Source organism: Cyclopterus lumpus, chromosome 2 (assembly GCF_009769545.1).
Source record: "Cyclopterus lumpus isolate fCycLum1 chromosome 2, fCycLum1.pri, whole genome shotgun sequence".
Classification (NCBI taxonomy): Eukaryota; Metazoa; Chordata; class Actinopteri; order Perciformes; family Cyclopteridae; genus Cyclopterus; species Cyclopterus lumpus.
Window position 1 is genome coordinate 5,297,979 of NC_046967.1, and position 26,317 is coordinate 5,324,295.

Genomic DNA, 26,317 nt, shown 5'->3' on the forward strand with positions numbered 1-26,317 from the left:
GGTTACACATACGCTCTCATCATACAACATATTTAAATTACAATTACAAGTGACAGGATGAATATAAAGACATTAAAGACAACAATAGCAAACATGTATGTACAATATAAACAACAACAACAACAACAACAGTGAAATGGGGATGTACTGCAGAAAGTGCAGTGCATGTAGTGCAGATGGAGGTGATTAATTGTTCAACAGAGTGATGGCCAGAGGGAAGAAGCTGTTTCTGTGTCTGGTGGTTTTGGCGTACAGTGCTCTGTAGCGCCTACCAGAGGGGATGAGTTGGAACAGCTTGTGTCCAGGGTGTGAAGGGTCTGTAGTGATCTTTCCAGCCCGCTTCCTGACTCTGGAGGTGTACAAGTCCAGGATGGAGGGCAGGCTGGAACCAATAGTTCTCTCAGCAGACCTGACTATGGGTTGTAGTCTGTCTCTGTCCTGTATGGTGGCCGATCCAAACCACACAGTGATGGAAGAACAGAGAACAGACTGGATGATGGCGGAGTAGAACAGGATCAGCAGCTCCTGAGGCAGGTTGTACTTCCTGAGCTGGCGCAGGAAGTACAACATCTGCTGGGCCTTTTTCCTGATGGTGTTGATGTTGGAGGCCCACTTCAGGTCCTGGGAGATTGTGGATCCCAGAAACCTGAAGGTCTCCACCGCAGACACAGTGCTGTTGAGTATGGTGAGGGGGGGTAGTGTTGGGGGGCTCCTCCTGAAGTCCACTGTCATCTCCACAGTTTTGGGCTTGTCCAGCTCCAGGTTTTTCTGACCTCACCAGAGGACCAGCTGTTCAACCTCCCGTCTGTACGCAGACTCATCACCATCCCTGATGAGGCCGATGACCGTTGTGTCGTCTGCGAACTTCAGGAGTTTAACAGACGGGTCCCCTGAGGTGCAGTCGTTGGTAGAGGAAGAAGAGCAGTGGGGAGAGCACACATCCCTGGGGGGCACCAGTGCTAATAGACCGGGTGGTTAAGTGGGCTTATCAAACCTGCTGTACAAGACATTCAGGCCTCTCCAAACTGACGAGGGGTCATTGGCTGAAAATCTTTTTTCTAGTTTTCCAGTGTAGCTCTTCTTAGCTACCTTGATCTCCCTCGTCAGGGTGTTTCTGTCCTGGTTGTACAGAGTCCTGTCCCCACCTCTGTAGGCCTCATCTTTAGCCCAACGAAGCTGCCTGAGTCTATCAGTGAACCAGGGTTTATTGTTGTTGTATGTGCAGAAGGTTTTAATCGGCACACACATGTCCTCACAAAAACTAATGTATGATGTCACAGTGTCAGTGAGCTCATCCAGGTATATAGCAGCAGCCTCAAAAACACTCCAATCAGTGGAGGCCAAGCAGGACTGTAGCTCCAGCTTGGCCTCATTGGTCCATCTCCTCACCGTCTTCACCACAGGCTTTGCAGATTTTAGTTTCTGCCTGTAGGACGGGAGAATGAATGAAGATGAACCAGACAATGATCAGAGTCCCAAAGCTGCACGAGGGACTGCGCGGTATGCATCCTTTAGCACAGTGTAGCAGTGGTCCAGTGTTTTTGTCCCTGGTGCTACACTTAATATGCTGTCTGTATTTCGGCAGTTCTTTGCTGAGGTTTGCTCTGTTGAAGTCCCCAAGAACAATGAGCAGGGAGTCTGGGTGTGTGTGCTCCATGTTTGTAATCTGCTCAGCCAGGTGTTGGAGTGCCTCACTCACACAGGCCTGAGGTGGGATGTAAACACCGGCCACAATGAATGAGGGAAACTCCTGCGGTGAATAAAATGGTTTGCAGACTATTAAAAGTGTTTCCAAGTGAGGGCTGCATGTTTCCTTTAACACTGTGACATCCTCGTTGATATAAAAGCAGATTCCGCCTCACCTCGTTTTCCCCGACAGAGCCGTGACGCGGTCCGCTTGGAGGAGTTAGAAGCCCGGCAGATGTAGTGCGCTGTCCGGGATGTGCGCACAGAGTCAGGTTTCGGTGAAGCACAGGGCGGCAGATCTGCTAAACTCCGAGTTTGCTTTGTTTAGGAGCAGCAGCTCATCCATCTTGTTCGCCAGAGAGCGGATATTCGCCAGGCGGATGGACGCGAGCGCAGTTCGGAATCCCTGCTGACACATTTTAACAAGGGCTCCTGTGTGCTTCCCCCGTCGGCATCTTCGGCAAATTCCGAGAAGAGCCGCTGCTCCTGCAACCAGAATCTCTGTGAAGCTTTCCGGTTCAATGAAAAACTGTGAAAAAGTTTGACCAGTCGATTGACGGAAGTTTAAAAGTTCCTCCCTACTTAATGTGATCAGAGAGGGAGAGCTGGAAACGAGACAAACAAACAAAAAAAGTACGAGAGAGCGCAGTACCGAGGCAGCCATCTGCGGCGCCATATATCCATATGCGTTATACTAATCCATGTTTTCTTTCTCCCCCTCTCTTTCTACAATATATATGTATATATTGTTTGTTCATGCCGAGCACAGTGAAGGATGTTTATGTGCGTGTAGACAGGTGTGTGTGTGTGTGTGTGTGTGTGTGTGTGTGTGTGTGTGTGTGTGTGTGTGTGTGTGTTCAGCTGGCACTCACAGGGCTTCGGTCATCTGGTCAGGTCCAGCTTTATCACTGCATGTGGAGAGGAGAATCTGTCACTTGTCTTTCTTTCTTTCTTTCTTTCCCTCCCTCCTTCTCCTCCTCTCCTTTTCTCTCAGTTAAGGTTGTTTTTTCCCACATGCACGCAGTTAATTTCACGTCACACTCTTGTCATTAGGTGTTAACTCAAACACACCAAACTGCTAGTTGCTGATTACCAAGCCCATGCAATCTACTGTCTGAACTATCTTGACTGATGAAGCAGCAGGAAGTAAGGTTGACCAAAGACATTGTAGGGGTTATTCTGACCAATGAGTTAGGAATGTGAGGTGGAGAGTTAGGCCTGTCATATGTGGGCCACTGAGGCTACAGTAACAATGTAACACTTACAGACTGAAGGCATGGTCACATCAAAAAGTGTAACAACCATAGTCTGTATAAAGGAAGCACACATTGGAAGTGCAGTCTTTCTAATGGCCATCAGGGGGCGATTCTGTTGGTTGTCAAATTAAGTCATATTGTATAGAAGTCTGGGCTGCACGGTGGTGTAGTGGCTAGCACTGTCGCCTCACAGCAAGAGGGCCGCGGGTTCAATTCCCGGTCGGAGCGGTCCTTCTGTGTGGAGTTTGCATGTTCTCCCCGTGGCAGCGTGGGTTCTCTCCGGGCTCTCCGGCTTCCTCCCACAGTCCAAAGACATGCTGCAGGTTAATTGATCTCTAAATTGCCCATAGGTGTGAATGTGAGAGTGAATGGTTGTATGTCCCTACATGTGCCCTCGATGGACTGGCGGCCTGTCCAGGGTGTCCCCTGCCTTCGCCCTATGTCAGCTGGGATAGGCTCCAGCGCCCCCGCGACCCTAATGAGGATAAGCGGTATTGAAAATGGATGGATGTATAGAAGTCTATGAGATTATTACATTTCATTTAGCTGACGCTTTTATCCAAAGCGACTTACAATCATACGCCGTAGACACAGCTACGGGGAGCAAATCAGGGTTAACTATCTTGCTCAAGGACACATCGACTCGGGCTAGCACAGCCAGGGGTTGAACTGCCGATCCTCTGATTAAAAGACGGACCTGCTAACCACTGACTGTACTTCTCACTTGATTTATTATCTCAGTAAACATTGTAAACATAAGTTTATGGTCCCAGTCTCTTTTTCTCAGTCTTCATCAATACAGCATGATGTTCATGTCGTAAAGTATGGTCCATTTAGGGTAAAATAGAACAGGACATGCTTTCGGGCATGGCTACCTTATGATTGACAGGTTGCAACCACAGAGATCTGTCAATCAGGAAATGCCAAACTCAGTCCACTTCACAGTGGATCCTACCTAACCACAATTTGCTAACATTATCTAACATAAGCTACAATAAGCTATGGGTCATAAAGCTGTAGCGGCAAAACCCTGAGTGTGTTGAATTGAGCAAGGGTATGTTTTATTACTCATGAATTACACATTTTATTTGTAATAAGAGAGAATAGTTAATTCCTCTTTCAAAAGTGACTTTCCATGATACGTTTGCTCCAACATGTTACATGATGCGTACACTTCAGTTGGTGTGAACAAAACTAGGTCTGGCAAGGTTAAAGAGTTTAAAGCCACAGTAAATGTATCAGAGCCTACCTCGAAGGACATTAGCTCCAAAAAAAAGCACAACATAACATATCCATAGAATGTGTCCAATTGTGCAAGATTATTTGTAGCTAAATAACTGCATGTGGGTCAGAAAATCAAAACCTGTATCACGTTATCTATGTGAATCACCTTTGTTTTTCCTACTCACCAGCAGTGATGCGACTGTTTGTGCACCCTGCAGCACTGAGGCACAAGCTACAAGGCTGACAACTGTGCTATAACACAGCCCCCCCCACCTCCAAAACCTCTGCTATCTGCTGATGAGTAGTAAACAGTCTCCCAGCATTCACCAGAGGACTGCACCACCACTGGGGACTCCATTCCTCGAGAAGCATGTTTTGAGACGTAATGAAGGAAATAATGTCTAAAAATGTGCACCCACTAAGCAGTCTTTTCCCAATAACAGAGTTTTAATAAAAGTTTGAAGACATTTTAGGAACCTTGATCATGTTATCGTCAGCAGTAGGGAAAAGGCAGAGACTATACAACTAAACCATGAAGGTAACTTAGCAACAGAGTTGCAGCTGAGTTGCAGAACAGTATAACTTGACCTGATCGTGTTGAAGGATTCACTGGCCTTAAAATTTAACCAGACATCTATCGCGCGAAAGGTGACCAAGAGGTGTCACCAATTGGATTCAGTTACTAACCAGTGAAAAACAAGCTTATTTCATCAGTTGGCAAATGACACAATACAGCTAGCCTAGACTGTTTAACTGCAAGAAATGTTTTCCTGTTGGTCTGGCCTATGATCATTTCAATGTAAATCAACTTTTATTGTCACACATAGAACAGCACACACTGAAGTTGAACCTTTACATTTAGGCCATCCTAGTATTAGGAGCAGTGGGCAGCTAGTATACAATACTGTGTCCCCTCTCTAGCTAATGGGCTATCCTGACACTAACCACTAACCTCAACCAGTTTGTGATTCATAATTACAGAAACAGGACTGTTGAAAGAATTATTCAAAGAAAGACACACATACAAATGGATGAATATTAGACACAATTAGATATTAGGCAGGCCATCAGTTTAGCGCTTAACACAGCATTCACAGGCAACACGGTATTAATACAGCACAAAGTTGGTGGACGTTAGATCCAACTCAAGGTATTTACACACAATGGGCATTTCTTCCGTGTGATTAATTTACACGTCAATTTATTTCTTTGAATTATTTTTTTAGAGGAATACTTTCACGCAGTACACAAATAATATTGTAATCTTACTTCAAGAATGCACACTAGACCCATGTAAGCTTCAGTAAAAGTCCACCAAAATTAAAAAGTGTAACCGCTTCTCCAGTAAAAAACATAATAATAATATACAATTTTTCCTTTATCAGGGTGGTGGCATGTGGCTTACAAATCACCATAGATACAAAATATAGGAAACAAAATGGAATATTTACATTTAGTGGAGGCAGAAATGTACAAGATAAATATGACCAGCTAATATATATAAGCTGATGTATCAACATATTGTGAGTATAGTAGTCTTTTTCATCTGACCCGATCGGTGGATAAAAAGGTTGAAATCTCTTTTCAACAACAAATAGTACTTATATATCCTCAGACATCCGTTCATATAATATCTTTAAAATACCTGCAACTTATTGTGTAGTTACCCGGCACTTACTGTGTAAGACGTCCTGCAGTGCCTCTTAAGTAGTTAGGGAATAATGTATTTTACAGTTGTAATGTGCTACCAAAACCTAATAGATTAAGTTCTATGTATTACTTATTTGTTTTCCTCTTGTTATTGTCCCCTGCTGATGAAGATGTGTTCTGAGGTGGACAAAAACAAAGCTGCTCTCCCTTTCTTTTCTGCTTTTGTTCTGTTTTTGTTTTCATATATAATAATTGTATTTTTCAGATGTGAATTACCAAACACTGCTGCATAGTACAGTATGTTGCTGCCTCACACATAACTTATTTACACAAGACACATGTAATGTATCTATGCACACGGAAATAGCTACTACTTTGAGGAAAACCCAAATAGCAGGCAAGCAAAAGAACTAAAGATTGTTCACAATTTCATTAACACACCTAAAACATAGCTTAACAGCAACACAGCAAGCAAGTACATCATTTGGTTCCTTCATAACTCACAAGGTTCTCAGAAAAAAACAATAGTTTTTTGCTGGTCACGCTTCCTCCAAATACAATATGCTAACGTTATTTAGCAATTAGCAAGATCGGCTAACTGACTTTTCCTCTACTCATAGCTTAACAATTTATGATACTATTTATATTTTTTCTTGCTCAATACTGGATAGTTTCTGTCACTGTATCTCTTGGCAGAAGATTACGGTTGTCTTTCAGCATGATTGCATTTTTCAGCATAACAAAGCTGAAACGGGAGCTAAAACCTCGATAGCGAGAGCAACAAGACGTTGGACTGTGAATTGCGAGCTTGGTTAGCTAACGAAGACCACGTCTGTGCTACTGTTCCTTTGTAATTATATAGGAATTGAGAAGTTGACATTATCCATAAATAGTAGAGATGGATTAGAAGTACAAGACTTGCTTGTAATATTGTATGTTTTGTTTTTATGGTCATATATATTTTTCTTGAACATTTCTGTAACCACTTAAAAGTAAATAGAGACATCCTTTTTTCACCAGTCGACACCACATTGAGGTTTTGTTGTGGTGGTTTTGTTGCCTAAACCTAACTGTATTTAATTATTTTAAGGCCAACCATGATGTTTTTTCTGATGCTAACTAAGTAATTGTATTGCCTAAACCTCTCTTTTGTTTTTAACGTAATGTCATTCTGAAAAAAAGATGTTCAGGGCAAAACCCCCCAAAAAACTGATAATGTGTCCCCATACACAAAACCAATAGATTGCATTGTCTGACCATCTCACAAACTGCTGTGAGACTGTGTTGACTAGTACTAACAAATCTGGTCAGAATTTGCATGTAGACTAGTCGAGGAATCTGCTGGCAACAGCTCAGCTACTTACTTTATATAGTAGGGCACATTGTTTGGGGAGACACCCTGCTCGAAGGGGCTCTCTACAGATCCTGCTGAGACAGAGAAACAAAGGTCAAAACAACTGTACACATTGTCTGCATGCTATTCAACTTTTCACACACATTTTACTGGACAAGCAACATCCTGTAGTTCTAATGAAAGCATAGCCATCCATGAAATGTGTATGCAACAAAACATCATGTGTAATCAAAAGTTTTCTTCAAAGTAATATATACATGATAATGAAAAACAGCAGAAAAACAAGAATTATTGCTAATTATCTCATTTATTATGCCCAAAAGAGTTGGCACACCAGCCATTTAAGCAGACTGTGCTGTCTGGGAATTGTCAGCACAGTTGGACTGCTTCTCGGACCAATCAGATCGCTTGGCTGAAACTACCCGCTGTATAAGCGTTATTGTGCCCCATGGGTAAAATTGGCTGCAGTTAAAAACAGAATAATGCTTTATAGGACAACTGCCAGAACACATGCGGTGCATAGCAACACACCAGTAAGATATGAAAAATGTGTACATTCTCACATCATCACTGTTATTTTGATTGTACATATGTCACCATCTCTATCTGTCCTGTTATATTTGTTGTAGCTTAATTTTCAAGCTAGATGAAACATTCATATATGAGCAAATGTGACATTGGGAATAGTATCTCATCTGTTTTGTCCTTTGATATCATATTTGATATATATGGTTGGCGTTAGGCCATCTTTTCCACCATCTTACACAATATGCCATTGCCATATAATTAGCATCTGAATCTTTCATTTTATTTTTAGTTTCTTTTATTTTCTTCTTCCAAGCCCCCCTGTGGTTTGTGAATTTTAATCACCGCCATGAGCATATGAGTGTTGTGATCTTTTGTTATCCGTGGTCTTGTAATTAAACTAAAGAGAATTGATGAGGAAAAGCAGCTAGCAGTTTAATGAGTGGCTGCAGGTGGACATCCTTATATGAAAAAAACATGCGTATAGTTTTCCAGCCTAATACAACATTAATCTGCACTGCTTCATTTATTTAAAGAGTTACTTTGTGTCACTTTTCCTTGAATGCCAAGTATAGCTCTGATTTCTACATTACTTTCTTCCTTTTACAATCATGTTATTTTTTCCCCCAAGAGTGCTCCGTCTAGTTCCACCCTACTCTATTACGATTGGCTAGTACTTCTGTGCTGTGATTGGCTAGTACTGTTTGCCTCAACGTTTTCTTGGATTTCATTAGCATTTCCTTGAAGCCCGCTTCTCAGCTCTCGGTTGAGCCTCGTTCTTGGTAAAAAAAAAAAGTTACTCTGGATTTGGCTATTTGTGCATTTTACAACTTTTAGAACCTAATGACTTAGATAAGGGCTATTCAGGTAAAAAAATGATCCGCTAAGTTACAGATCTCTCTTTCCCAGTGTCTATGGAAAAAATATTTTTGGGCCCTGTGTCAGAAATTGTAATTTGGCCACAAATATTTTCTTCAAAGCCTGGTGCTCTTCATTGAGGCTCGAACTGGAAGTTTCCACTAATTTCCGGGTTTTCATACCTACAGCATTCTATTGCCAAATAATACTCAAATCCAGTAGCACTAGCAATTCACAGCATATGAATAACACTCAAACAATTCGCGCTGACACAATTACAATTCATGTAAAACTCACTTTTGTTCTTTGTATTTTTTAAATGCTGGAGAAGAAGACCCCCCCCCCCCCCCATATTCTTTCATTCAATGCATCAATCAATAATGGACTTTAATCCAAATGCGACTGTGATACGGATGAAATATTGGATAAAGTGCTGGGTCATATTGGAATTCAGTGATAAAACAAAAATAAACAGGTTGCATAAACAGATCGATACGCCATCATAGGCTGGATGAGGGTAAGTCTTTATGTACTCTTCCCCTCTTCCATTATTCGGTGACCTGTTGACAATCAAGCTCTGTTCCGCTCTTTCCCTCGTTCTCTCTAACACTTATCGAGTGCCACTGACTCAGAGAGATGCTGTCAGGAGGTGGGTGCCTTGTTTTGTCTCACACATATTGTCTTTTCTCTTTCTCACACCCACACAACCTAAGAGTATTGTCAACTGACCAACATTGATGTATGCGGGTAGGCATGTGCGCAGATGTGTGTGCGTGTGAGTGTGTTTCACTCACCATGGAGGAGGCAAAAGTCCCTGTGAGTGTCCGTCAGCTGCTTAAGATGTTCATTGATGGAGATCTGATAGAGAAAGATGTAAAGAAATGCATTTAGATAGACGGATTGATTGATTGATGGATAGACTGATAGATAGATCAATCGATCATTATTATGGCTACAAAACAAACATTCAGCCTTTATGCTTCCTGAAAGCTTGAAAATGCAATGGTGGGAATACATTGGGAGTGATTGTGTGGGTGTGTGAACCATGACATGAGATATGCCTAAAAAAAAAAAGAGAGTAGCCAGTAGAAGTACAAGGATAGTCAGACGGAGAAAGAGGAAGTGGAGCAAGCGCAAAGACAAGCATGGAAGACATAATTGAATTTGTAGTGGAGGAATTGGAGAGGATGCAGTCTCCCGTGAGTCTCCTTCAGCTCTGAATGAGCTGTCTATCTAGAGTTGAGATAATTGTGCCAAATCAGCACGACTCTGTAGGTACACACAGCGAGGAGGGGCTAAGCCCAGCGGGGGGCACGCACTCGTCTCCTGGCTCACGGATTAATTTATCCAAGGAAACACCTTTTTTTTCTAGTCAGCTATTGTTGAGAACATTTTTTTAAATTTTACAATATCTACTTCATGTGAAGTATCCCTGCATCACTGGCATGCAAACCCAATCTTTAACCTTGATGATTCTCATGTTTTAACTTAATTTCAACCCTCTAGGGAGGATTCCTCAGTTAAAAAAAACTAGATTTCAAAACCTGATTGTTTTTTGCAGGATCAGAATACAGGGAAAGTGATCTTTGCGCATCTGTGTTCATACATGTGTGTGATAAGTGATGTCTAAATAATAAAAATCAATGTTTATTGTAAAGATGATTGTGGTGGTGGGGCGTGGTTAGGCTCAGCTGCAGAGGGGAATTGGGGGAGTGCGCTCAGGGAACGGTACCAGGTGGAGGCCTAATTGGCCTCAGCTGGGTCTAATGATGTGCTTTCCCTATAAAATGGCAGTAGGACGGAAGGAGGAGGGGTTTGGACGTTGCAGTGACGGGAGCCGAGTACGGACACAGGAGGTCGCTCAGGGGCAAGGCCGAAGAGCACGATTGTCTCCCGGACAAATAAAGATCCGTAAACTGAGTTTGAGTCTCCTGTGTCTCTGTGTTAGGGGGGGAGGGTAACACGAACCTGTTACACTGGAGCCCAAAGTGGGGCCCCCCTTAAAAAAAAAAAAGGAAAAAGGAAACGCATGCCAGGAGACGAGGGACAACCAGGGCTGCCGGCCCAGCCGTTGATCGCGCTGGAGCAGATGCTGGGAGGCATCGCCCAGATGCAGCGGGATCAGGCGGAGGCGAATCGCTAGTTCATGGAGGTGCTCCATGTCCAGGCACAGAGACAGGCTCATGCCCTCGAGCAGCTCGCCGCCCGCACAGGTGCGGCTCCGCCGGGGCCGCCGGCGCCGGACCCCTCCGCCTTGAGGGGGATGGCGCTGCCCAAAATGGCAGCGGCGGACGATGTCCAGACCTTTCTGGAGACCTTCGAGGTGATGGTGGAGGCGTGCGGCTGGCCAACGGCGGAGTGGGCGATCCGCCTCCTGCCACTTCTCACCAGGGAGGCCCTGGGACTTCCCCCGGCAGCCCGGCGCAACTACGCGGATATGCATAAGGCGGTGATGGATCGGCTGGGTCTGACCCTGGAGGACCACCGGCGGAGGTTCCGGGAGGCCACGCTAGGCCACGCTAGGGCCCGAGGACCGGCCCTTCGCCTAAGCCCAGCGGTTGAGTGACGCCGCGACCAGATGGCTGCAGCCGGGGGGGGAGGAGCGACGGGGGTGGTGGAGCGGATCGTCCTGGAGCAGTTTGTGGGGGGGCTGCAAGCCAGAACGTCGGCGTGGGTCCGGTGCCACCGGCTGGCATCGCTGCAGGCCGCTGTCACACTGGCGGAGGACCACTTGGCGGTGCATCCCGGTAATCAGGGGGACATCCGTCGGTTGCCAGTGCCACCCCGATCTGTCGACCCCAGCTGACACCGGTACCCTTCCCAGCCCACGGGGAGTCTCTCAAGCACCAGGGCAGGAGTGTTGGAGGTGCGGGCAGCTCGGACACTTCCGTTGATGGAGGTGGGCCAGGTGATCCGGGTTGCCGGCTCTCCAATGCCCTCCCCCGGTCCGAGAGCGACGTACCGCGTTCTGGTAAGAATCCAGGGGGGTACACATCAGGCGATGGTGGATTCGGGCTGTACGCAGTCTATGATCCACCAGAGCCTGGTTCGACCCGGGGCATTGATTGAGGCATTGTGGGTGAAGATAAGGTGTGTGCATGGGGATGTGCACGAGTATCCTATGGTGTCAGTGGAAATTAGATACGGGGGAAAAAAACACAATGTAAAGGTTGCGGTTAGCTCCCGCCTTACGCACCCCCTAATCTTGGGAACAGATTGGCCGGGGTTTAACAAGTTAATGGGACAGGCAGCCGGGGTGCGTTCACGGCCGGCAGGGACATGCGATATCTGCGCTGTGCTCAGCGGCGACGCGAGGTCGTCCGACACTGCAGACGGGGAGGGGGAACCGGCGGAGCCTCCCGTGGAGACTCCACTGGCTCCCGAGTTTCACTCCATGGAGGATTTTCCACTCGAGCAGTCTCGTGACGATACTCTACGCTCAGCCTTTGACCAAGTGATATGACGCAGTGCGGATATGACACAGCGCAGTCATATCCGCACTTTTCATTGATTAGGGACAGACTGTACAGAGTGAGCCGTGACGCTCAGACAGGGGAGGAAAGCGCCCAGTTGCTGGTGCCGAAAAGCCGCCGGGAAATGATTTTCCAGGCGGCTCACTATAACCCGATGGCTGGTCACATGGGATACGAGAAAATACTGGACCGGATAATGACCCGATTTTATTGGCCAGGCATCTGGGCAGATGTGCACCGTTGGTGTGCGTCCTGCCCGGAGTGTCAATTGGTAAATCCCCCGGCCATTCCGAGGGCGCCTTTGCGTCCTCTGCCATTAATGGAGGTTCCGTTCGAGCGAATAGCCATGGACCTCATCGGGCCATTTCACCGAAGTGCACACGGATATCGCTTTGTGTTAGTCCTTGTGGATATCCGGAGGCAGTGCCGTTGCGCAATATTTCGGCAAAGAGTGTTGCGCAGGCGCTGTTTCAGGTCATCTCCCGAGTCGGAATCACGAAAGAGATTCTGACTGACCAGGGCACCCAGTTCATGTCAAGAGCACTGAGAGAACTTTATGGGTTACTGGGCATTAAGTCTATTCGGACCAGTGTGTACCACCCACAGACAGACGGTCTGGTGGAGCGTCTGAATAAGACTTTAAAGTCCATGATCCGTAAATGTATTAATGACGATGTACGTAATTGGGATAAATGGCTTGACTCTGTTGTTTGCAGTGCGGGAGGTTCCCCAGGCCTCCACAGGATTTTCTCCCTTTGAACTTTTGTTTGGCAGGACTCCACGGGGGGTGCTCGACCTCATTAAAGAAAACTGGGAGGAGGGGCTGAGCACCAGTAAAAGTGAGATCCAATACGTCCTGGACCTGCGGGCAAAGCTCCACACACTGGGTAGGAAGTCACGTGAGAATTTGCTCCAGGCCCAGGGGCGTCAACAGCGGCTGTACAACAGAGGGGCCAGGCTGAGACCATTCACACCGGGAGAGAAGGTACTTGTATTGCTTCCTTCTTCCAGCTCTAAACTCCTCGCCAAGTGGCAAGGGCCCTTTGTGGTCACACGGCGAGTAGGGGATGTTGACTATGAGGTGGTGCGTTCTGACAGGGGTGGAGCTACACAGATTTACCACCTCAACCTCCTAAAAGCATGGAGGGAGGCGGAGTCTGTTTCTCTGGTGTCTGCGGTATCTGAGAGAGAGGAGCTGGGGCCTGAGGCTCCAAAATCTACTAATCCGGCCTCGCTCCTTTGTGAAGACCATCTCTCCGGGACCCAGAGAACAGACATTGCCCAGTTGCAAGAGCAGTTTGCTGACGTGTTCTCTCTCCTGCCAGGTCGCACCAATCTCACCGAATTGAGACGCCTCCGGGCGTGGCGGTGCGGTTACGGCCCTACAGGTTACCTGAACACAAAAGAAAGGTGGTTCAGAGGGAATTAGCGGCCATGCTGGAGATGGGGGTAATAGAAGAGTCACACAGTGCCTGGTGTAGACCCATTGTTCTTGTGGTCAAGAAGGATGGATCTATACGGTTCTGCGTGGATTATCGTAGGGTGAATGACGTGTCACGATTCGATGCTTACCCAATGCCCCGGGTCGACGAACTCCTGGACCGACTGAGCACTGCGCGTTTCTTTACGACACTGGATTTAACAAAGGGCTACTGGCAGATTCCTCTGTCGCCAGAGTCCAGGGAAAAGACGGCCTTTGCCACTCCGTATGGGTTATACCAATTCACCATGCTTCCCTTTGGGTTGTTCGGGGCCCCAGCCACGTTTCAACGCCTCATGGACCGGGTGCTGCGTCCGCACGCTGCATATGCGGCCGCCTACTTGGATGATGTGATCATTCACAGCACCACGTGGGCGGAGCATGTGCAGCGGGTGCTGGAGTCCCTGAGGCAGGCGGGGCTCACTGCCAACCCAGGGAAATGTGCAGCTGGACGGAGGGAGGTACGGTATCTGGGGTACCACTTGGGCGGCGGGCAGGTGCGCCCACAGGTGGACAAGACTGCAGCTATCGCAGCTGAGACGGTTTTTGGGGCTGGCGGGTTACTATAGGCGGTTCATCCCAAATTTTGCAGATTTGACCAGCCCCTTGACCGACCTGACCCGGAAAGGTGCCTCATATCCGGTCCAGTGGACGGAGCGGTGCCAGTTGGTGTTTGAGAAGGTAAAGCAAGCTCTCTGTGGGGAACCGCTCCTCCACACCCCTAACTTCTCTCTTCCCTTTACCCTGCAGACTGATGCATTGAACAGAGGGCTTGGGGCCGTTTTGTCCCAGCAGGTGGAGGCCGCCCGGTCCTGTACATCAGCCGCAAACTGTCGGAGAGGGAAGCCAGGTACAGCACGGTGGAGGAGTGCTTCGCCATCCGGTAGGCGGTCGACTCCCTACGCTACTACCTCCTGGGACGCTCATTCACCCTCTGTTCGGACCACGCTCCACTCCAGTGGCTCCATCGCATGAAGGATACTAACGCCCGGATCACTCGGTGGTATCTGGCTTTGCAGCCTTTTAATTTCAAAGTGATCCATAGGCCGGGGACGCAGATGGTTGTGGCCGACTTCCTCTCCCGCTCTCACGGGGAGGGGGGGGGGGGGGGGGGGGGGGGGGGTGGAATAGGTTAGGCCGGATGGCGCCCTGGCCTAAGTCGGGCGGTGGAGGTATGTGGTGGTGGGGCGTAGTTAGGCTCAGCTGCAGAGGGGAATTTGGGGAGTGCGCTCAGGGAACGGTACCAGGTGGAGGCTTAATTGGCCTCAGCTGGGTCTAATGATGTGCTTTCCCTATAAAATGGCAGTAAGACGGAAGGAGGAGGGGTTTGGACGTTGCCATGACGGGAGCCGAGTACGGACACAGGAGGGCGCTCAGGGGCAAGGCCGAAGAGCACGACTGTCTCCCGGACAAATAAAGATCTGTAAACTGAGTTTGAGTCTCCTGTGTTTCTGTGTTAGGGGGGGGGGGGGTAACACAAACCTGTTACAATGATTAACTCTGGTCGATGTATCAAGAACTAAATATGTTCAACAGACATCCAAACCGCAAATGGTAATTCATACAAATAACAAACGTGCACAAATGTAAAGTGCTCTGGATATGACTGCTATATAAATACACTCCATTCCATAAATAAAATATATGGAATATAAATAAATATACATTGGGGTCCATTTCCATGAGTTGTCATTGGCCTCTTGACAACCACAATAAATCACATCTACACTTCAGGCACTGATGTTGGTGTGAACTACTGTTTCAAGTTCTTTATTATCAAATGTATAATGATTACAGAGATTACAGAGAAGCAGTAGTTGGCAATACAAATTATTGAATCTAAGGCTCCCTCCAGCAATGCAACGTGATCTCACAGAAATACGTGAAAGGACCACAACCTATGGAAACAATTAGGTCAAAGCAACAAAACCACAATGTCCTGGTTAGGTTCAGGAAAGAGAAGATTCTGGTAGGCTTTTTAAAAAGGTAGGCTTCATTTGTTACATAACATAAGTTATGTAGATACTCAATTTAAAATAATGAAGTTAAATAATCTAATGGAACACAAAACACCTGTCTCCTGGGTGGAAGTCCCGTGTTTAACCCATCCCTCCACCAATACCTCCTCCCTACATGGACTTTGATGAAACTTTGTGAACTGTTCTTTTGAAGCCCCGAGTTCAACATCTTGGATTACGGCAATCACCATGTTGTTGTTTTTTTGCAGCCAAAGAATGGAAGTTACCCTATTTGGAATTTGGAGAAGTGACGTAGAGATGCCGTATATGTCTCTGGTAGCGGCAGCGACCTTTCAATCAAAATCCTTGCCAAAAGCATACTCTTCTTTATGGTCTATTTGAATGGACCATCATTTACAACATGAACATCATGCTGTATTGAAGAAGACTTGAAACTACTAGAGATTGAAACCATAAACTCATGTTTACAATGTTTACTGAGGGAATAAATCAAGAGAGAAGTAGAGTCATTTTCTCATACAACCAGAAGAGTCGCCCCCTGATGGTCGGTAGAGAAAATGCAAGTTTTAGGACACATCCGCATTGGCGTCACTCGGCAAAACAGGAGGTTGTCGCCTGGTTCTACCACGACAAATTATCCTAATTAACTTTGCATTGTGTCTGTTGCACCAACACTCACGTGCCATCGCCACGTAATCCTCTGTTTGAGGTTGCGGTTTCAAGTATTTCTACGAGATCAGGCTGAACAATGCTTATGCATGAAAAAAAAGATAATCACACAAGTAAAACAATTCTAAATAAATGTATATTCATCTACATAGCAACTTTCACCCACTGATGGCAGAGGCTGCAATACAAGGTGTCACCTGCCCATCAGGATCTAAACTAATTAGACCAAGCCTTCTGGAGCATTTGGGGATTCAGTAACCCTTCAACATGTGACTGAAGGAGCCTGGGCCCGAACCCCCAATCTTAACATCAGAGCAAGCTCTACCTGAGCCGGCCCAATAATGAGATATTTGAATACATACAGAGGTGTAAACCTTTTTGCTAGGAAGTATATATGTTAAAAGGAGCCCAGTCTAGTACTTAGGCTACTGAGGTGTTTTTCCCTCGGTTTGATCTGGCTGACGCGCTCTTGTTCAGCCTCCACCCTTTTGCTTCGCTGACATCAGCCACGGACACATTTGTTTCTGTATAAATATAATGTGTTTATTCTCTTTGTCGAGATATGCCACAATATCGGCGGAGACAGCTAAACTCGCCACTCCACAGCGGTCAAAACTGTTTGCCCTTTCCGGGGTCCAACACCTGCCGTCAATCATGATCTGATTGATTATATTAGGCAAGCACAGGACCATTACATTTTCGTTAACACATTTGGCTCCTACAATATAAAAGGGTAAATGACAATAATGCAGCCAACCTTTTTTCAGTGATGTACCACCTGTGAAATCTTTGTTCAGCCAAGTACCCCTTAACCAACGCAAACCATTTTTGGTTAAAAAAAGAAGTAATACATAGTGCTGTGCCATCAGTGTCTGATTTATTGAACTGTAGAAACTGAAGATTGCATTGTTTTATTGAACTGAGTGCTTTTGCACTTACATTTTAGTGAGAAACGTGTGCTTGCCCTGCAGAGACACATTCAGTTCCTTCAGTTTGCTGAATATATCTGACAGATAGCACAGCTTTGCAAGCCAGTCTGTGTCCTGGAACAAGGTGGCATGGGGAGATCTGTGCTCGATCAGAATACTAACCCTAACCCTGTTTGCGTTTGTTTTCTCTCCTTATTATCCCTTTCCCAAAAGGTAACACAGACACGCATGCTAACCTGGAAAGATAATTGTTGCCATGTAAGGAATCATCGTCAACATGTTGTAAAAACTCTTTAATCACTATTTCCCTTTCGTTAAGCAACCGGAATTACAAAAACGGACTGTCAAACTTTGGATTTCTCCACGTGTTGTACGTGGGGCCAGAATCCTGCATCGGATCGGGTACCCGATGGATAACACCCCAAAATACATAAATACGGTAGTCTTATAACATTTACATTACATGATAACCTTCCTTTCCCTCTGTTGAACTTTAAAATGGTAAATACTGGATGACTGTTAACAGAACCGCATGTTCGGTCAGTTGAAAGAGTCACGTTCTCGTGGTCTGTGTGATCTGTGCTCGATCAGAAAGGCGTGTACTTCAGATCCTAATTCCAACAGCCGATTGTGTCTTATCCCTCGAGAGAGCCAGAGCACTTCTGTGTGCAGCAGCAGTTGTGTGTGTTCAGCTCCCTTGTTTTCACAGATGCAGAAAAGTTGTTGACAACATAAAAAATGTCCTCTATTGTTTTTCCCTCATATGTTCTCATAAATGTCGTTGAATTGATGTATCTTACAAAAGCAACAAGTTTCCACTGACATCTGTGGATTCATCCAGCTGTAGTGAAAAACACTCGCTAATTTTTGCCTCAACCTGTTCGACAGTGTCTGTTCCCATTGCATCTATACTCTGCGGCACACAGAGTAGATGCATGCACACAGGCATTTGACAAAAGGCACTGTCTTTCTCCGCTGTGTTTGTGTCCAGTCACCCAGCACAATTGGAAGGCGCAGGTCTTCGGTTATAGTGAAGGTTTTTTTGGCTTTAACTATGAGCAATGAGACTGCATAAGAGGCCTCCAGGGCTTTGATTGATGTCGTGGAGACTTTACGCATCGTGTCTTGAGATGACCTGAATTCAGAAAGTTTTCTCTTAAAAAAGCTCAGGTGGCTTACCAGCATGATTTGCATGTTTAGTCTTGAGATGCCGCTCAAGGTGTGCTGGCTTCATGCTACTGTAGGCGAACCTTTCTCCACAGAAAAAACACAACGCGGTTATGGTGGGTTGCAACTCGTGGACGTAAATCCAATTACAACATAGTCTTCTGAAAACTGACAGAATTTTGCCAGCTCTGGTTTCACCTTCTTTGGCACTTGTCTCTCAGTGTTTTCAGCAGCATTGCTGCCATTCTTCAACCATGACTCCATTGTTTGAGTTTTCAAGGCAGCAGTGATTGGCAGGTGATGACAGGTGGCGTGTGCCAGGTTGGGTCAAACCATCCTGATATGGGAGGGACGCGGGGATTTTAGGATAATTAATAGCCTACTTAATATCAAATTAAGTTAATGAACTTACACTTGTGTTTTATTAATTATTTATTAAATATTTTTTAATGGATGCTTATTTTAAATATATATTTTTTAAATCTCACGTAAATATTGTGCCTTCATCTGAGAACCACTGCTATATATTATCCATTATAGGTATGTATAAATGTATCTCTATCACTATTTATCACGCTACCATTTCTCAAAATAAGATGCTTCCATTACGCCTTTCTAATCTGATATATAATTCAGATAAAAATGTATTTGATGCTTGCAGGCATGATTTCAGTCCGGTACCAGCACTTGACAGCTAGCTGCATCCTGACAGTCCCCGGAGAAGCAGCTTGTGTTGAGTGTGTTGTAATCACTGACGCTTCCTGACACAATGTTCAATGATCTAATGTTCCCAGGCAACACATGCATCTCCAGTCGGCATGCAAACCTTTAGCAGACACTGATTAGTTACGGATGTTTGTTTCAGGAGGTAAAAAAAAATGAAAAAGTGAATCATTGAAAGCTCATAGGTGTCTCTTTGATAGAAGTCTTGAAGCTGAGAGACTGAGATGGGTTACTATTAGCCAGTCTGAGTGGACAGCTGATTAACCAGCAAACCTTTCATCCACAACCCAAATAAGTCGGCCACTGATGAGATATTGTTGGTATGTAACAGAAGAAGTTAATGAAAATATGACAGGGATGACCAGTTCTGTTTTGGAGGGTGGGGCTTTGATGTTACATGAAACCAAACGATGAAATTACCTTTGAGTCCACATCACCCAATCCATTTCTGTTGCTTTCCCCCGTATCCATGGTAACCTAATTAGAATTGTACAAACAAGAGGATATTTGAGGAAATCACTCAGAGTGCACTATGTCCCCACCTTTTAAGCATGACAGAACACACACACACACACACACACACACACACACACACACACACACACACACTCACACACTCACACACTCACGCGCACGCACACAAAGACCTTTAATAAAAACTGGCAGTTGAATCCTTTTCTTTCTGTATTTACAAAGCCGCTAAATGTGACAGATGAAAGTAGTAATCCGTCACATTTCTCATATTTCTTTTGAATCAAACTCACTTTTGAATTTGTAGAAATGCTTCACCCTCAAAGTGATCATTCGTAACAATTACTCACTCTGTGTTCCGTTGAACAATCCTCCACAGTGAACGGAAAATCCCAAAACAAGTCTTGATGAATTGAGGTATGGGGGCCACATTTCACAAAACAAAACTATAAGTCTAAGTAAGTCTCATGGAAACGGATGTTTCAATATAGGTTATTTACTATAACAACCCTGTTGTACAACCCTGTGCAACTTAATGTAGTTTGTACTAAAAAAAAAGACATAAATAAAACATAAAAAAGAAACAAAACTATCCTATATGTGGAAGGTGGAGGATAAACTAAGGAGTTTTACAGCCTGAGGAAAGCAGCTGCTCTGAAGTCTGGTGGTACTCCAGCTGATAATACTGTATCTCTGGTCAGAGATTGTCTTTTAATATCCGTTGGGCTCTTTGAAGGCACCTCTTATCACTAATTGAAATCAACATTTTGTGGGTGAAGTATTGCTTTAAGTAAGCTCTAGAGATCTTTTAAGGCAGAAATATATACGATCAGAACGAAACTACTTTAGCTGGTATGCTAACCACCAACCTGCTAGCCAGCCAGGAACATGCTAGCACTAGTCAGTCCCAATAGCTCTGAGCTGTTGGGACCCTTCTTTCTATTTTCTCTGTCCTGTGCCTTTTACTTTCCCCTGGACATTTAGTACATAACTTCAAGAGTCTTATTGAAGAGGGGAGAAATGCTTTTTGAGCAAACAAGTCAGTTAGCAAGCTTGTTAGCTTGTTTGCTAACAGGACAATCAGTTCACATCTTATATCCAAAGCCAGTATTTGCATCATCAACTCCAACGTCTTAAGTTTCTAAAAGCCATTCGCCATATGACAGACAAGATAAACTAGTAAATAAAGTAAACTATGCAGCACAGCAAATACGAAATGCTAACCTTTGGACTAAAAAGGTAAGCACTGTCAACTTATTTGCTAATGTTTGCCAAATAATCATTGGCCAAGACAAATAATACTTGACCAAACATTAATGGCCGTTTTTCCATCTTTCTTTCTCCTGATGTCTGTCTACATCCACTACACTGATGTACTCACATGTACTGCAAGACAAAGTGTGTGTGTGTGTGTGTGTGTTGGGAGGGGGGTTTGTGCTAGCATCTGGTCAGGTGCTAACTTCAGAGAGACCGGCCGTCTGGTCGTATCACCGCGGTGTCACCATGACGCCCGTCTCCGCCGGCGGTTCCTCTGCATCACTCTGGCAGCTGATTGACTCTGTCACCCCCGGTGATAATCACTGTCTGACTTCCAGCTTGGCTGCCACTGGGTTTATCGAGACTGATGGAGCCTCGCCCTGTGCTGCCACTGATCACAGAGTGCGTATGTTTGCGTTTGTTTTCTCTCCTTATTATCCCTTTCCCAAAAGGTAACACAGACACGCATGCTAACCTGGAAAGATAATTGTTGCCATGTAAGGCATCATCGTCAACATGTTGTAAAAACTCTTTAATCACTATTTCCCTTTCGTTAAGCAACCGGAATTACAAAAATGGACTGTCAAACTTTGGATTTCTCCACGTGTTGTACGTGGAGCCAGAATCCTGCACCGGATCGGGTACCCGATGGATAACACCCCAAAATACATAAATACGGTAGTCTTGTGTTATTTACATTACATGATAACCTTTCCTTTCCCTCTATTGAACTTTAAAATGGTAAATACTGGATGACTGGTAACAGAACCGCATGTTTGGTCAGTTGAAAAAGTCACGTTCTCGTGGTCTGTGTGGTTAAGACTGGCGTAGGTCACTTTGGTTTATAGTTAATGCTATTTGCTCTTATTTTTTGTTACCAATTACCCAAATGGGTATCTCATCTCCTCTTGTTAAATTCTAACCGCCTGGATATGCAGAATGGCTGTTTGTTGTGTTTGTCAATGTTTAGAAAATGTCCGTAGATTCTTTAAAAGAAGCGTCTCTCAGGCCTTTTACAATCATTCTTAAAGACAGAGTTTAAAGTGCATGATAGAGATATGCACAACGTTTATAATAGTAAAACAGATAGGGTTAACAGGTCTAGGTACACAGGACTGGAGCCTTTTATTCCTAATGTATTTTTCTTTCGATATTTCTTTTTATGTCTTTACATTTTTTTTTTATTCTATTCTAGATTTAATGCAAAGGCCAGAGGGACTGCTATATTGATTAACAAAAACACCTCTTTTCAATAGATTATTAGCGACCCAAACGGGAGATATATTATTGTTACTGGACAACTCTGGGCTAATTCTGTGATTTTGGTAAACGTGTATACCCCTAACTGCGACGACAGTCATTTTTTTGAGAGGTTATTTCTTGCTATACCTAAGCTTGACAATGGATTGCTTATAATAGGAGGTGATTTTAACCTTGTGCTGGATGTCACATTGGAAAGGTCATCCCAGAATCCTCAGAACCTTTCCAAGTCAGGTAGAGTTGTGAACGATTTCATGCACAAGTGTGGTCTTTCAGATATTTGGAGGTTTAAGTTTCCCCAACACCAGAGCTTACTCCTTTTTCTCAAATGTGTATCCTACCTATAACCGCATAGACTATTTCTTACTCGATAATAGGCTGCTGCCTAAAGTTAAGTCCTGCTCGTATAATAGTATTGTCATATCAGATCACAGTGCCATTCTATTTGATTTAGACCTCCCAAACCGCCCCCTTCCAAACAGAGTCTGGAGGCTCAACCCTCTCTTACTCTCAGATGAAAATGTTGTGGAGTTCATCTCAGCCCAAATACAATTATTTCTAGAGACTAACTCCTCCCCAGAGATCTCGCAAGCTACATTATGGGAAACATACCTCCGCGGGCAAATCATAGCTTATTTCTCTACTATCAAGAAACGGAAAAACTACAAACTGACCGAAATTTCCCAAAAGATCCTGGATGTAGACTCTAAATATGCTCATTCCCCGACTGCAAGTCTTTATAAGTAACGGTTAAGACTCCAAACTGAATTTAATCTCCTATCTACTGACGAGGCAACACGTCTCATCTTAAGATCCAGACATAATGTGTATGAATTTGGAGATAAATCTAGTAGACTACTGGCTATGCAAGCCCGCCAAATGGCTACCACCCGCAATATCCCAAAGATTCAATCAGACACAGGAGAAACGTTGATAGATCATAATGACATAAATAAAGCCTTTTTACAATTCTATTCTAACCTTTACACTTCAGAACTTAACAATGACCCTGGCCCCTCATGTGCCCGCTTTGATAATTTGACTATCCCTACCATATCAGAGGAACAAAACTCCAATCTAGGTGCAGATATCTCAGTTGCTAAAAATTATAATGGACATAAAATCTATGCAGAACAACAAGTCACCAGGCCCCGACGGGTTTACGACAGAATTTTATAAAATGTTCTCCTATCAGCTGGCACCAACTCTTAAAGCAATGTTTGGAGAGGCACTCTCCTTAGTCATTCTTCCTAGAACTCTGAGAAAGGCTTCTAAATCCCTACTGGCTAAGAAGGATAAAGACCCGGTATTCTGCTCATCTTATCGCCCTACTTAATGTGGATTTTAAAATGCTGTCTAAAGTCTGGAGAGCGTGATCCCAGATATTGTCTCACCTGACCAAACAGGATTTATCCAAGGCCGGCACTCCCATTCAAATTCACGAAAACTATTCAATGTTGTCCATTTGGCCCCTTTAACATGCCCAGAGGTAGTGGTTTCTCTTGATGCAGAGAAGGTCTTTGACTGGGTCGAGTGGAAATACTTATTTGCTGTTCTCCAAAAATGTGGCTTCTCTGAGGAATTCATTGCCTGGATCAGATTACTTTATTCCTCTCCCCTAGCCGCTGTAATCTCTAACAATACTCAATCTGACTACTTCAAGACAAGGGTGTCCTCTTTCCCCTCTCTAGCCATCGAGCCCCTAGCAGTGGCACTGCGACTCTGTAAGGACTTTAAGGGTATAACTCGGGGTGATTTAGAACTGAAAGTTTCTCTGTACGCGGACGATTTGCTGCTGTATGTCTCTAACCCATCTCTAGCTCTCCCCTATATTCTAGATATCCTGAATCAGTTTGGGAAAATATCAGGATATAAGCTAAATTTGCAAAAAAATTAACTTTTCCCTCTAAACTCTGAAGCAGAGTGCTCCCTTACAGCCTTTTCCCCTTTAAAAGGGTGGCCCGGGATGGCATTGAGTACTTGGGGATTGAGGTCACTTCCATTCTACTTTTAAAAATAACTATTACCCTTTTCAATAAATGCAAACAGAATATGACTCGCTGGGCCTCGTTACCATTATCCCTAGTGGGTCGTGTTAACCTAGTTAAAATGATAGTATTACCAACATTTTTATATCTCTTTCAAAATATTCCTATCCTGATTAAAAAAATATTTTTTCATAAATCTTGATAAAATTATAATTTCTTTCATATGGGGGACCAAACCTAGTCGGATCAGCAAGACTCAACTCCAAAGACCAAAGCGTGCAGGAGGCTTAGCTTTACCCAATTTTCTCTTTTACTATTGGGCATGCAATATCCAGAAGCTACTTCACTGGTTTGAAAACAGGCCAATTCTAGGAAAGGCGGATGGGGTACAAATAGAATTCTCCTCCTGCCGGCACCACCTCGGCTCAGTGGTCTGTGCAGCCCTACCTCTTCTTAGCAATAGCTTGAGTACAAACATAATAGTAAATCACACAATAAGAATATGGGCTCAGTTTAGGAGACACTTTGGGCTACAAGGAACCTCCACCCACTCCCCCATTAAATGTAATCACATGTTTATTCCTTCCTGTACAGAAGGCGCATTTACTCTATGGTTTGATCAGGTCAGGTCAATCAATAATTTATACATAAAAGACACGTTTGCTTCATTCTCCCAATTATCACAAACCTATGATCTACCAAAGAACATTTTTTTCCGCTACTTGCAGATCAGGAGCTTTGTACAAAAAACTTTTGACTCATTTCCAAACAAGCCCATGAAATCTCATGTTGACAGCCTCCTAGAACTGGACCCGAACAGTAGAGGATTGATATCCCAAACTTACAAGCTCATTAACGATATCAACCCACACTCCTTGGATAATTTAAAAATGGCCTAGGATTCAGATCTTGGAGTGGCTATAACAGATGACCAATGGGACTCTATTTTAGACTTGATATATACATCATCTATATCCGCTAAACACAACTTGATACAGCTAAAAGTGGTACACAGGGCTCATTACACTAGACTGGCAAAAATGTACCCTAACTCAGATCCGTTATGTCCTCGATGTAAAGGCCAGCCAGCAGACCTGTTACACATGTTTTGGCTATGCCCGAAACTCTCCACCTTTTGGATAAGTATTTTTAAAGCTCATAGTGAGATGTTTGCAACTCAATTTGACCCGGACCCAACCTGCGCATTCTTTGGCTTAACACCAGAGGAACTCTGTACCCGTTTACCAAATGAAGCCAATGTGGTCACAACACTCCTTGCTCGATGTTTGATCCTTCTTAGATGGAAGCAACGTGCCCCTCCATCGTTCTCCCACTGGGTCAAAGATGTCATGTATTTCCTGACACTTGAAAAGATAAAATACACTCTCAGAGCTTCCTCCCAAACCTTTGATAAAGTATGAAGCCCTTTTCTAGACTACTACGATTCCTTACAAGAACCTCTCGACAAAGACTAATGTTGATCCTTTATCCGTCCCATAGCAACAGTGAGCAGCCCCCCCCACACTTTAATTGAATTTAAAAAAATAAATAATAATAATAATAATTAAAAAAAAATTAAAAAAACATAAATACAATGGTATGGGCACATGGCCACGGAGCACACTCGGTGCATCCAGTGAAAGAGACTTTTCCTCGGCTGGATTTGTGATTCAAGTACAGAGAACCCAAATTTAAACCAGAGTAAAATAAAAAAAAAAAAACATGCAGAGGGGTACGTGTTTTCAAAACTGGACTCCTGCTCGCCTCTGCATGGGGTTGTTTGAAATAGTTATTAATATAAATACAATGAAATCTAGAGTAGGTAGTAATTGTTTTGCCAAGAATGTGTATAGAATGTGCACGGTCAAATGAAACAAGATAATCTTGATTTGTGATTATATCTAATACAGCAACCGAGAACCTGCAGAAACGTACAGTTAGTGGCATCATTAAAACTTGATACATCGTTTTTTCTTTAAACTCCAAAATGAAAGTCAGCCAAATTCTCCTCACAGGAGTTGGCATAAAGGAGCTCATCAGACGGTTTATCTTTTCAGTGTCATTGAATGAACACAATCAATGCATCTGGCAAGTCACAACGTTGTGGAGACTTGCAGATGAGTTATGTGTACAGCAGGTATTCAATATAGTGAATGTCTGTGTGTGCGTACCTGGAGCAGCCTCCAGCGTGTGTTGAGATCTTCGATGCGGTCCAGGTTGCCAGGCGACAGCTGGATGTCGGGCAGACCGAAAGTGGACGCCAACTGGTTCATGTGAATTACGTCATCCTTAATCGGAGCGATCTCTTCCTGGAACTCCTGGAAAACAGACACACACTCGAAATTAATTCTCAGATCATTTGTATTAG

At 44.4% G+C, this 26,317-nt stretch overlaps 1 protein-coding gene across 1 annotated transcript in view; it reads right to left on the reverse strand.

The window, feature by feature from the left end:
• LOC117743999 (dystrophin-like) overlaps nucleotides 1-26,317 on the reverse strand; it is a 216,510-nt gene that overhangs the window by 56,239 nt on the left and 133,954 nt on the right. The window contains 5 exon segments of the mRNA XM_034552044.1: nucleotides 2,559-2,594; nucleotides 7,181-7,244; nucleotides 9,348-9,411; nucleotides 19,394-19,450; nucleotides 26,121-26,267. Coding sequence (XP_034407935.1) covers nucleotides 2,559-2,594; nucleotides 7,181-7,244; nucleotides 9,348-9,411; nucleotides 19,394-19,450; nucleotides 26,121-26,267 — 368 coding nt within the window.